Raw genomic sequence first — 13,830 nt, forward strand, 5'->3', positions numbered from 1 at the left:
AGTAAGTTAAAGCCAAAAAATTACTCTCTTTCTCTTAATGAAATGTTTAATTTACATGTGCTTTGTGCACAAAGATAAGGTAAAAAAAAGGAGAATTATTACTTTTAATGTTCATTAAAAATTTATAAAGTAAAGTGTAGAACGTACTAAAACAAGAACGTAAACTGTTGAGTGAAACACCAAAAAAAAAATACTCGTATATACTATTAACCTAAAAAGAGAGACAATCAATTTAGACTACGAAAATAACATGAAGAATCATATAAAGGCAGTACTTCGTATGAATAATTGTGAGATCACTTATCTAGGATTATAAGGATAATGACTTGCAATAAATACAATACGAAGGTTTTGCCTATGAGTGACCATCCTGCAAAACCAAAGCAAAGCAAATAGGTTATTACTAATTACTTATTAGAGAGAGAAATAAAAAAAATAAAAAAATAAGAAAATTATCAATTATCAAAATAGAGTCATGAAGAACTTTTGTTGGAATTATCGAATTTTTTTGGGGTTAAAGAAACATTATATACTAATGTAGCCATTAGGGATGTCAGTGGGGCGGGTACAAGTGGGTACCGCCCCGCACCCGCCCCAACTGGTAGAGCTTTGGCGGGTGGTGGGGCGGGTGCGGGTACAAAAAGTGTACCCGCCATGGGTCATGGGGCGGGGATGAATTTTGCATCTTACCCACCTAATACCCGCTTACCCGCCAATAATTTAAAAAATTAGTATGATTATGATAATTTTATAAATCTTATTTAGTTATAATTAAGATATAATGTGAATAATAGATATTTTATAAAGATTTTTACTAATTTATTTGGTGAATAAACAAAATTAACGATAAAGTCAAAAAAATGGAAATTAAGATGATTAAACTAACTTTTACAAAAAAAATTATCGAATAAATTTATGGTGTAGCGAGTTAATGGGTAAGCGGGGCGGGTACGGTTTTATGTTTCCGCCCGTTGGAGCGGGGATGGTTTTGGAAATTTGTACCCGCCACGGGTAGTGGGGCGGGGATGGGTCAAGTTTTTCTTGGTAGGTACGGGTACGGGGGAGCCTATATCCACCACCGCCCCGCCCCAATGACATCCCTAGTAGCCATGTAGGAGTATTGGTATAATGCTAGGATTGTTTCATTGTATTATCAATTAGGATTGTTGCACTGTATTCTCAATCAGATCAAATTATTCTTATGGTTGAAGTATTTTATATGGTTACTTATAATTATGATGTGATAAAATTTGTTCTGCTTTCATATATAATATAATAATTAATTTACAACTTGATTATTATCTCAAATGAAAATATTATCTCTAAATAAAAAAATAGTTTAGGTAGTTTCGAAAATTTGGGGTCTCTGTAATCGCTCGAAAAAAACTTCCTTTAATAATATAGATAGATATATAGATATAGAACCATATACGACGGTAATAATAATATTATATAGAAAGAAAGTAGAAGACGTGGAATAAAATACATGCATGAAAACAAGATTCTATTGGTTGATTGCATCCAAAAAGAGTCCCTACAAAAAGTGTTGGCGTATTAAAACAACAAAAACATCTCACTCTTCCTCTTCGTTTTTCTGTCTTTCAATCTCCATCTCTTCTTATGTTGTCTCCTCCCTTCAGACTAGATTTTTTTTACAAGTAAGTAACTACTCTTATGTTTTTCCACTCTTTCTCCAACCTTGTGTATAGTAGTATTATTCTTCCAACACTTTTTCATTCTACAAATTATTGTATAAGACGAACTTACACAAATAGTCCATGTTTATTTGGTAACTAATAAGTTTTCAAGTAATCCCGTCATCATATTTGTATTAATGGATCCGTTTTACATAAAACCGCTAGCTCTACATAAGAATAACTGTTTTAAGTTGTTTAACGGTCTGTCTCCTTTACTCTCTTCTTCTACTCTACTACTGTCTCTTACTCTTTTTATTGGGTTGGTGGAATAGTTTGTGTCTATCCTATTTTTATTGGTGTGCTCTATTTTTGTGGGGTTTATTGTAATCGTGTTTTTGTTTTTGTGCTCAAATGAGGAACAAGATGTGATCTTTGATGAATTTGTATTATTTTTATATGTGGGTATTGTATGAATTTCTTTTTTTTTTTTTTAGGATTGTATTGTGTTATTTTCAAGTTATTGCTCATCTGGGTTGGATTTTGGTGATGGGATTTGGTGGGTGGTTTTTGTTTCAATCAATTTAATCTTAATTGTTACCTAAACTGTGATCATTAATTGCTTTTTTTTTTTATGCTGTAGATAGTGGTTGGCTCCTTTATTGTATTATTATTATTTTCAAAAAAAAAAAATGTTATTCCACCATTTTCAATACTGTAAAGATCTAGTTCAATTTCAATGAAAATATCAGATTTTCATTAAGTTTAATTAAGTAATCTTATTTGTGAGTGAATAATTTGGATTTTGGAGAAATGTTTTTGAACTTGTGAATGATTTGTTACTTGGTTCTTGAAGAATTTTAGGGTAATTCATAGTAATTTTTAGAGGTGAAATTTAAGTTGCTGCATTTGAAAGGCTATTTAAATCATTGAATTTTTTAAGAAATGTGGCAATTTGATCTTAATTTGAATACTACTCAGGTGAATAGGTTGAATCTACGGAATAGCATTAGTGAGAAAATTTAGGGATGCATAAGGGTACAATCAATAATGGGCAAGTTCCGTCATTTTCGACTATGCCGTGGTGGGTTTCTGCTGGCTCACAAGATGAACATGTGAATTCGGCTAATATCAACCAATTCAATTGGGTTCAGGAGCACCAAAAGTCTGACATTTTTCATAAATCTCCTCACAATATGGATCTAGCTTCCGAGAATGAGAAAGAGTTGGTTTTCGGAGCTGCTTTTTCAGCAGGTGATTTCTATAGCTTTGACAAAAAGTGTATGAGATCGTTTTATGCGCACAACTGACAACGGTGCATTTCATATAAGAGTTAATGACTTGTTGTATTCATACAACGAGCTCACACAAAACTAATCGGTTTAGTAATTTGATGTGAAGAGAAAGAGGGTTTGGGTAGTGTTGGCTTCTAATCTGCACAAAAAGGTTCTATTTTGGTGGTGTCCAGCTTAGGTATTTGGTTGTTTGTGAAAAGTGTTCCCACTTATTAGATAAACTACTTAAAAATCAGCAGTGCACCATTCACTAAAGACCTTTTTATGTCAGTAGTGCTTCCATTTGTAGAGATGTCACTTTGTCAAAATAGAGAGTAAGCTCTACCATTGGATATTAAATATTAGTTTAATACAAAATATCCATCTTATGTTGATTGATTTAGGAATATTGATTTAATATGCATATTGGTGAAGCTTGTAATGCCTCTTCAAATGCCGGAGAAGATAGAAGAGAAAAATGTTGAGATATTGTACTCTTTCTTCAAGTATATAACTAGTTCTTATCAACACACAATATTGCAATAGCAAAACCAAAGGTGAGCGAGTTTTATTGAGAGTGTAACCTTCCAAATCTTAGAGCTTGATGCGGTGGCTTTCTAATAACTTTTATTATCCTTAAGTGTCATGATGACCAGAGATCTTGGCTAGGATTTCGGATAGTATTAGTGTTTCTGAACCCCGTTTTTTCATACGTACAATGTTTTTCTAAGGTTTCTCGTTGATCTATGTTTGACAGCATTTGTCACTGACTTTCCTTTGCTTTGTAAGCAGATAATTCTCTTGAGGTCTAACCTTCTTAACTAAAGGTCTGACTATTGAGTAACTCTGTAAGAATTTTGTTTGCTTTTAGGTGAGAACAAGAACTCTTTCAAGGGAAATAACATGGATACTCATCAGACAAACACTTTCCAGCAGTATTCTCCTTCTCAGCAGAAGGGGTATGTAGAGCTTGGTCTCAGTCAGCCAACGGTTAGTATGTGTGTATACTGATTATGTATATGACTAGTAGGCGTTGCAATTTCTACTTGGCTTTTCTCATATTTCTTAGTATTTTCAGGTCTATGCAAATTATCCTCTTGGAGACCAGTGTCGTGGCTTAATGGCAGCTTATGGAACTCCGCCAATGGTTTGTCACCCCTCCATAGTTTATTCAATACGTCATTTCTTGTAAATGTTATGTAATACCGTCTGAGTTTACCATGTTCATTACTAAACTATGAGATACAACTTTATCTTTGTTGGCATGATGCCGTGTCTCTATAATTCGTGGTGTTTGTGAACTGCATACTTTTTGATGATATGCAACCAAATATTCATGAGTTTGTCCAAACACGGAACTTGGATGATAGGAGTCATAGGAGTACATAATGACCAGCATAAACTTCTTGCGCTCTCAAACATTTTGCAAAATTATTATGCTCAAATGCAATCTTAAGGTGATAAAATTGGAAGTTTGCAATGTTGTTCTGTTAAGAGATTATGTTGTCGTCCTCTTTATTTTTGTGCCTCTGTCCATATCTTTGGAGACATAATTACATCTACAGTGCACTGTAAAAGTCTCTATAGAGGAAGGATGAGCATGGTTTAAGGAGATATAGTTTAAGATGATAGTCCTCGTTTATTCATATTGTTGATTGGGTTGATTTCACAATTTTGAGTTTTTACGATATAAATATATTTGCTAATTGAATATAGCCTGACTTTATTTTAATCGGATTCTAGTGTGACATTTATTTCGGTCAAGCTTCAATTTTAGTCACTATCATCTGATAAAATTTACCTCCAATTTCCCATATATATTGGCTGTCACTGTAGTCATGTTGGATAGTATAACATTTTTCAGGCTGGTTTTATTATTCGTCATGTATTGTGCTGTGATATACCAGCGGAGGCTATTGAAACGTATCGACAGATTTTTGCTGGTGTAAAGAGCAGAAATAGAATGAAGTCGGAATGCTTGGAACTCGTTCTATTTAGGAAGTATGAAAATCAACTGTAGCCATTTTGATTGTTTCTGGCATGTTTACTAGTAACAAAAAGATACATGTTCAGCCCTTGGATCACCTTACCCATTTCTAACTCTGAACCCGATTCACAACAAAAATTCGAAAAAGACTACCAGAATTTTGCAGCTCCCAAAGAGAGAGCAATATGAGAAAACTCAAAGTTTATATTCTGCGTTTGTCTAAAAAAAAAAAAGTTTATATTCTGATTTCATGGGTTACAAAGGCAAACCATGATGCCCTATTTATTTATATTTATATTATCAATTAAAATGCAAAGATACTTGAAGTAAAACACTTATCCTAATGATTGGACTGGCCATCTGCTGTGGAGGGAACAGGGAGCTCATTTTGAGAGTTCAAGTTGACGAGGGTTCTAAGCTTTAACCTGCTTACGTGTCCTTGACATGCCTATGCTACTGTGACATCTTCTTGGATTATCGTTATATGCCTTGGATGTACTCTTGATCATCTAAGGCATGCCATTGTGGTGTTTAGTGGATCCATCCTCACCTTCGCTTGAGAATTCCTTCCGTAGCACTGCCTTAGCTTGGTTTGAGCCAAAATACATCAAACTTATTGCCCGGGTGTTATCGCATGCATAAAGTTCAAGACTAGTGGATCCTGCTGAGAAGTTATAAATTTGTTATAGAAACAAAAATGATAATAATGTTTAGTTGAAGTGTCACTGAAATTGCTTTCTTCTTTTGAATATATTTTTAGCTTGTGTAGTTGTGTTATTACATGTCATAGGTTTCATGTTCGTGACCATCCTTTTTTGTAATTCAGGGCCGCGTCATGCTTCCTTTCAGCTTAACAACTGAAGATGGCCCTATCTATGTAAACCCGAAACAATATCATGGAATTTTGCGTCGTAGAAAAATGAGAGCAAAGGAAGGCCTCAAATACAAGTCATCATCTAGAGAAAAGGTATCGAGTATTGGTAGACTTTGTTTAAACTGTTTGACTGTTGGAGTGTAATCAAATCAGATAAGCTGCTTCAGTTATGAAAATTAAATGATCTTAAAAATTAAAATCCCAGTTTCACTTGATCGATTGCTCTTTTACAAATTTCCATATGCTATCAACTCGTTGAAGCCCTAACAAGGAGTCGCATTTATTGGCTGGATGGTCATTTTGCTCACTGAAGCTTGTCATTTATTGGAGTGTATAAGCCCCATTTGACTTTTTAAACAAGGAGAAAAAGTCAAATGAAGCTTGTTAACTGAAAGAGACGGAGTATCTTGTAGTACTACATAGTTTTCACTCTCATCCGATTTTCTAATCAACCATATATATATGTCTTACATTCTTGTGATCAACAGCCTTATCTCCATGAATCAAGGCACCGTCATGCATGTCGTCGTCCAAGAGGTGTCGGTGGACGGTTTCTGAACACCAAGACCCTTGACGATCTGAATAACAAGCAGGAATTAAAGAAGACGCCACCTAATCAACTGCTCTACCATTCCTCAGACTCGTCAGCTTCTGAAGTCCTTCAGTCAGAAAGTCTAAACTTAAACTCTTCGAAAGAAGTCTCGGACACCAAACCCTCAAACCCGTCTACTTCTGAGGTCTCGAGCATTTACTACACCCAAGACTTTGATTGCTTCAGTCTCAATCCGGCCCGACCTTTCTTGTTCCACCCTCTCGGCAATATGGATGGGAGCAAGCAAGGGACGGGCACTGGCCCCTGGGTCACAGCAACTGATGCCTGCTGTGACTTCTTCAAGCTTTGATGGAGAGAAAGAGAGGAAAAGGGAACATTAGTATGATTGTTCTAATCCCAGAATTATTCGAAATTAGCATTCATCCTAATGACCTTTTCCGCCACTGGAAAGAGGAGTTCCCTTGTAGTGGTGACCGTGATACACTCTCTAACTACCATTTGGTCCTGTTATAGGATGGCAAGTCATCTTTGGCTAAAGGCCGTCGATTGTCACTTGTAATGTGCCCTAGAGTTAATGGCTATGAGGTGGTTGCAGTGATAAGAGGCCTTTCTGTATTATACTAAGTTCCAAGTTTATTTGCTGAGCTTGCTGTAGTGTTATATTAGACAAAACATGGGGGCTGTTTGCTCCTTAAACCTTGATGTTTCGAAAAGTTGTGTACTTTTTAGTGTGGTTTGATTTTGATATGTACATACTGCTCCACTTTGGGTGTTTCATATTGAAATTTCAGCAGATTTTCTTGACAGTTTCTTCTTGCGCTTGTCACTCATATTGGCTCAATAGTAGATTCATGGCCTCATCGATACTTGAGACGACTCAGTTCTTGTTACGGGAACACAATGTACATGAGACACATGACCATAGTAGAAGATCATCATATAGACGGTTTTTGTTTTCTCCCTTTTATTGTGTCTGGTCCTTGCAGTTCGTGGTTGCGTTTTGGAGTTGTAGAAGAGATAATAATAATAATAATAATAATAATAATAATAATAATAATAATAATAATAATAATAATAATAATAATAATAATTGATAATTTATATCTAATATAACCCACTTTTTCAAATCTTATAAAATAATTTTCTTTTAAAACTTATACCAAAAAAATTCATTTCTTCCTAACTTAATACCAAATCTAAAAAAAGGACCTAAAAAGATGGTTTTACCCTTATTAATTAGCCCAACACCACCATCTTCCCACAATATCAATCCTTAACCTCTCTAATTAACCACACACCTCACCACCTATCACCACGATCCCTCTCCCCCCTGCCAGCACCAGATTACCATTTTCCATCATGACACACAAAGCTGCTCAATTGTTTGATCTAGTTCACATAGATGTATGGGGACCTTATAGGAAGGAAACCAGGACCAAACACAGATACTTCCCAACTCTTGTTGATGATCATTCCAGGGCCACTTGGGTCTATCTCATGAAAAATAAATCAAAAGTTGCCCTTATGCTTGTCCAATTCTATAAATTTATTAAAAATCAATTTGGGAGAACCATTAAAACTCTCAAATCAGATAATGCTCTTGAAATTACAAAAGGGGATAGCAAGAAATACATACTGTCCAAAGGCATATGGCAACAAACTAGTTGTGTTGACACACCACAACAGAATGGGGTGGTTGAAAGGAAGCATAAACACCTTCTTGAAATCAGCAGGGCACTAAAAGGTTTAGCTCTGGCTTGCCCTTAACCTTCTGGGGTGATTGTGTACTCACTGCAGCTTACATCATTAACAAATTACCCACTTAAGTGCGAAAAATAAAACACCCTATGACATTCCGTTTCAGAAAACTCCTCAGTCTGATCAGACGAGAGTGTTTGGATGCCTGGTCATAGTACACAATCCAAGCAGGGAAAAAGATAAATTCCAAGCCAGGGGTATACCTTGTGTTTTCTTGGGTTACCCTTTATCCCAAAAAGGATATAAAGTATGACATAGTTAAAAAGACAGTGTTTGTTTCCAGGGATGTCAAGTTCTTTGAAGATGTTTTCCCTTATAAAATCAGCAACTTCTCCCAATTTCCTCCCTCACTCCAAGCAGCAGATCATCCAACATCAATCTCACCACCTGCAAATAACATATGCACTCTCATTGAACCTGATGTTCCAGCAACTGCCTCTCCTGATCCACTGACTCATACTGATCAGGTGGAGATGTCCCAGGAGCCTGAACCTTCTCCTGAGAGAGATAATCTCCCTGAACCACACACTAGATCCACCAGGCTCAGAAGAGCACCCGAGTGGACCAAAGACTATGTTGTTCACAATCCTATCATGGCTCCCTCTACCATTGCCAATCTGGTTCCATAGAAAGACACAAGGCTAGATTGGTGGTCCAGGGCTTTAGACAACTTCTTGGAGTTGACTATGATGAAACTTTTCCCCCAGTGGCCAACAGTCAGAGCCCTTCTTGCCATTGTAGCCATCATTCAAGAACTGGGACACCTGCCAAATGGATGTGGCCAATGCCTTTCTCCATGGAGATCTGGTAGAAGATGTCTACATGAAACTCCCACATGTCTATACTGATGGGACTCTACACATACCAGATCAGAGGGAGTCTCACTCACTCAGTTATGAAGGCAAAGTTAGAAAACTAATGAAGTCACTCTATGGCCTAAAACAGGCCCCTAGACAGTGGTTCTCCAAACTGTCTCATGTTTTACTCAACTGTGGCTTCAAAAAATCTCATTCTGATCCCTCACAGTTTTTGAAACAACACAATGGCAGCACAACAATGGTTCTTATTTATGTAGATGACATGGTTATTGCAGGGGACAATCCCACTGACATTCAATCCCTCAAGTCACAACTTAATGCATCCTTTCACATGAAAGACCTGGATGAACTCAAATATTTTCTTGGCTTGGAGGTGCTCAGGAGCAGTGCTGGTCTCTTTGTTTCCCAAAAGAAGTACACAATGGACCTGCTCAAGACTTTTGGAATAGACAAGTCCAGGGACATCCAGTTACCAGCCAATCCTGTTATCAAATTGGAGCCAGGTAAGGGAACTCCCTTGCCCCAACCAGACATTTACAGAAAGTTGGTGGGCAAACTGATCTACTTAACAATCACAAGGCCTGACATTGCTTTCTTAGTGCAGTTGCTCAATCAGTTTCTTCAAAATCCCACCTCTAATCATATGCAAGCTATCAGGAGGGTTCTTAGATACCTCAAGTATGCTCCAGGCCAGGGATTTTTTTTGCCAGTGACTCAGCAGTCAAATTGATTGCCTATTGTGACTCTGATTGGGCCTCATGTGCCTTTAGCAGGAGGTCTACCACATGCTTTTATTGCATCCTACTTGGCAATTCACCTATTTCCTGGAAGTCTAAGAAACAAACTGTTGTGTCCAGATCATCTACAGAAGCTGAGTATAGGGCCATGGCGATGACTACCTGTGAAGTCACTTGGCTGTTTCTAGGGGTGTAACTGAGCCGAGCCGGGCTTGAGCTTACCTATGATCAAACTCGGCTCATATTGTAAAAATCCAGTTCGAGCCCAAACCTGAGCACTTGAAATCAAGGCTTGGGATCAGCTCATATAATATTTTATGAGCCCAAACCCGAGCCCGAGCTTTGTGTAATACCTCAGATATTTGAGCTGTTGGATACTCTATCGAGTAGGACTTACTCTGTCGAGTAAGTTGTGTACGGATTCTGGAGTACATTCTGCTTTGAATGTACCCGATCGAGTGGGGGTACCTCGATCGAGTAGCGGGTACTCGATCGAGTATGTTAGTTACTCGATCGAGTAGCTCGGGTTTTACGGGTTTTTGACGCGGGCTTGATTATAATAGTGGAGGAGGTATAAAAAGTTATATCGCCAGTTTATCATTTCATTATCTCAAAACCTTTCACAACTTCAAACGACGCTCTCTTGTCTCCACTTTTACAATCAAATCCAAGGCTAGGGTTCGTAGTTTTTGGGGATTTTTACATCCTTACAATCATCAGTTATTGGGTAAGTTCATTGTGTTGTTTTTACATCGTTTTGTTAAGATTGCTGTAACTCTAATTGGGTGATTTGGTGGGTTTTAGGGGTTTTGGGTAGAAATCGGTTTATGATGTGTAATTGTTGTAGGTGTGATGTAGTACTTTTGTACATTTATGTGATTGGCTCCAGTTATAGCGGATTGCGAAAAGGTAGGGTTTCCCTACTCAGTTGACTGTGTAAATAATTTAAGATGGCATGAATGTTTGATTGGCATGATTATTGTTATCATAATTGGAATTGACATGTTTACATTGGTATTGTGGATTGGTTGTTTGTTTGTCTGTGGTTCGCGTGGTGCGCCCTCGGCTGAGTGGAGTCACTTGCGGGAGTGGCTTCACGCCCTTGATTCGCCCCTTGTGGTTCCTGTCACAAGGGGGATGTGCACATTAATGGATATGAGTTATTCGCTCTATGGAGTTGAGCGGAGCTTAGGTGGGAAAGGCTGCGGTGCCCCACTGGCGGTGTGAAAAATCTGTTGTGATGGATATTCTGGCAGGGCTACACACTTTAGTGTGTAGTCAGATGATTGGTGATGAGATGGAGTTGGAGGATTATGGTTGTGTAATTGGATGCCGTTGTTGTTGTTGTTATTACTTATCTTTATTATTCAGTAACGGACCCCGTTTAAATGTTTTGAAAACAATGGTGATCCATTTGGGGGATGGTGAGCCGTTGATTAGCAGGTGTGCATTTTGGGTAGCTCGCGGGATCTAGCTGGATGGAGTTATCACTTGTTTTGGAGTCTTTAGTCTTCCGCTGGAACAATTGTTTTAGTTTTGGTTTTTGGTTTGACAGTTGTATAGTGTTAAACAGTTGAACTCTAAATAATGTTCTTTTATGTCACTTGTGATATAATTTCCCTTGGGCAACTGAGATGGTAGCATCTCTATGTACTAAGGTGGTCTTGGTAAGGCACCTTGGTGTATGGGGTGTTACAAAGTGGTATCAGAGCGACGGTTTTGAAACCTGTAACCAATGAATGTAGGGAGTCAAATTAAAATGAACCTGGATAGGAGTTGTTAGGAGCTAATGGAAAGGCTTGGGAGACGTCCTAAAGTCGCGAACTTGCCCTTGCAACTTTGAACTTGTAATACCCGCCCTGTTTAAGGACCCCTTGACCAACCGTTTGACTAGAGGAGACCCGTAGCAATGGATATAAGAGGGGATATGAGACCTACGTATCTGTTTACTCGACCTAGTAGAGGATACTCGGCCGAGTAGTGGTAATACTCGACTGAGTATAGGTTACTTGGCCGAGTATGGAGATACTCGACCGAGTACTACGGCTGTTAACACGTTATTATAAAACGCGAGATCGTAAATCTTATTTCATTTTTCGACGGTTCCTTATCTTTTTAACCCTAACCCCCTCTCTCTCTCTCTCTCTCTCTCTCTCTCTCTCTCTCTCTCTCTCTCTCTCTCTCTCTTTCCCTTTCTCTCTCTCTCTCTCATCTATCACCCACCTCTCTACACACTCTCATCTAGCCTAGACACCAATCCAAGAAGGGGGAATGGTTCATGCTTGGAGTCTTCGAGTCGGGATATCATCGTTGCCGACTTCGGTCCGCGTCGCAAGGTAAGTCGTAATTTTGTTGTTTTCTTTCTGTAGGTTTTTGGGGTAGTCTAGTAATAAGATATGGTTACTACTTGTAAGATTCACCTTGGAGTCTTGCCTGGCTAGTTGTTGGATGCACTTGCATGGATTAGCGATAAGGTAGGGTCTCCCTACTCGGTTTACTGTTTAATTGATTTAAGATTTTGTTGTGATTGTTTGTATGATTGATATTGTGATTAATTGATGTGGTTGGATTGGAGTTTGGTGTTGTGATGGTTGATGCTGATGTTCGCGAAGTGCGTCCTCGGCTGAGTGGAGTCACTTGCGGGAGTGGCTTCACGCCCTAGTTTTGCCCTCTGTAGAACCCGCCACAGGAGGGGATGTGCACATTAATGAACATGGTTATCGCTCGTTGATGAGTGGGGGCCTAGCTGGGTACGGCTGCGGTCCCCCCAATGGCAGGGCTACACACTTTAGTGTGTAGTCAGTTCCGAGATGTGATTGGGAGTTGGAGGTGGATTGTGTTCAGCTGTTTATCTTTATTGTACTTGTCTTATTTTGTTTATGCAGTGAACTAACCCTGTGTGTTTTAAAAACTGTGGTGATCCATTCGGAGATGGTGAGCAGTTGGTTAGCAGGTACAACTAGTTTGATGCCCGCGGGGCTTGGAAGGGAATTGAGTCATCACGCTACCGAAGTAGATGTCGCCGTCAGTCCTGATTAGTAGTGCTTGTAGTTGTTTACGTTGTATCTTAATCACGCTGATTTACGATGTAAAGTGTAAAGCTATTTAATAAATGTTCTACTATTGTTTATTTGATCTACTTACCTTTGGAAACCGAGATGGTAGCACCTTCATACATTGGGGTGATCCTTAGTAAGGCACCTTGGTGTATGGGGGTGTTACAAAGTGGTATCAGAGCGACGATTTTGGAACTTGAACCAATGAATCAAACGAATATAGGGTGTCAAATTAAAATGAACCTGGTGTATGTATGTTGGGAGCCCCTTATGTCGGTTTTGGGTGAGAAGGCGCCCTCATCTCAGAATCCCAACCCCAATCATGCTTAAGCCAGCCACCGTGGAAGGGTAGATGTATATGAGTGTCTCTATGCCAGTGTGTGTCAAATGTGTATACTGGTAGTAGCCTATGTAGTAATGTGGGAACCGTGGTGCGTTTAAAGCTATGGGTGTGTTACTTGTAGATTGCGAGTCTCGTGAAGTTGTTGGATGAAATGATAAGAGAATTGCGTAATTTGAACATGGTGATATATGAAAAGTGAGTTGCGTAGTTGAACATGATAGACCTCGAGCATGATGTGTGATTAGTATGTGACTTCTAAAAGGGTAATGAAGTATCGAATATATATCTATAGAGTTGCAAGATAAAGTATGTTGACGTAAGTGTATAGCTCGTTTCTACCTACTATATAGTTAAGATTGATTGTGGATATGTGATGTGGCATGAGTTCCCTTACTACCGGTTATGTGCATAGTAACATGTGTCGCTTAAGAATATCATAATGAACTTTGTGACTTATGACGTGCCTTATTATGCTATAAATAGGGTCTAACGGTGACGAGCCCGATTAAGTGGAACTCCGAACGATGTTTATTGTTTTGCAGGAAATATTCTTTGCATCTTGTAATTCTGTTAGTGATCTGTCGAACTAGGCTGAGCAGAGTTGATATTCGACCGAGTAGGCCATACTCGGACGAGTAAAGAGGCACTCGACCGAGTATTCAGAATGAGAGATTACACCTGCTACTGATCTCTGAATACTCGACCGAGCAGACCAAATACTCGACCAAGTAAGCCATACTCGGCCGAGTAAACCCAATACTCGACCGAGTACCTGTTTATCGCGGTTCAGCTCGGT

The 13,830-nt window shown here is 38.6% G+C and overlaps 1 protein-coding gene across 3 annotated transcripts; it reads left to right on the top strand.

The window, feature by feature from the left end:
• The first annotated feature begins 1,542 nt into the window (after positions 1 to 1,542).
• On the top strand, positions 1,543 to 7,128 carry LOC141647912 (nuclear transcription factor Y subunit A-10-like). 3 transcript variants are annotated; one of them, XM_074456284.1, is made up of 6 exons: positions 1,543 to 1,658; positions 2,616 to 2,888; positions 3,780 to 3,898; positions 3,987 to 4,055; positions 5,722 to 5,862; positions 6,258 to 7,128. In XM_074456284.1, the coding sequence occupies exons 2-6, from the start codon at positions 2,663 to 2,665 to the stop codon at positions 6,669 to 6,671; spliced, it is 969 nt and encodes a 322-aa protein (XP_074312385.1). In that variant the 5' UTR covers positions 1,543 to 1,658; positions 2,616 to 2,662; the 3' UTR covers positions 6,672 to 7,128. The 3 variants fall into 3 exon arrangements, with proteins under 3 accessions (XP_074312385.1, XP_074312384.1, XP_074312383.1); XM_074456283.1 differs by having other exon boundaries at positions 2,624 to 2,888; XM_074456282.1 differs by lacking the exon at positions 1,543 to 1,658 and adding an exon at positions 1,676 to 1,898.
• The last annotated feature ends 6,702 nt before the right edge of the window (positions 7,129 to 13,830 follow it).

This window comes from Silene latifolia, chromosome 3 (genome assembly GCF_048544455.1).
Source record: "Silene latifolia isolate original U9 population chromosome 3, ASM4854445v1, whole genome shotgun sequence".
Classification (NCBI taxonomy): domain Eukaryota; kingdom Viridiplantae; phylum Streptophyta; class Magnoliopsida; order Caryophyllales; family Caryophyllaceae; genus Silene; species Silene latifolia.

Coding starts and splice junctions, on each gene's coding strand:
- LOC141647912 (XM_074456284.1), top strand. CDS start 2,663: ATGCATAAGGGTACAATCAATAATGGGCAAGTTCCGTCATTTTCGACT. Junction 2,889..3,779: donor CGGAGCTGCTTTTTCAGCAG/GTGATTTCTATA, acceptor GTTTGCTTTTAG/GTGAGAACAAGAACTCTTTC. Junction 4,056..5,721: donor CTTATGGAACTCCGCCAATG/GTTTGTCACCCC, acceptor TTTGTAATTCAG/GGCCGCGTCATGCTTCCTTT.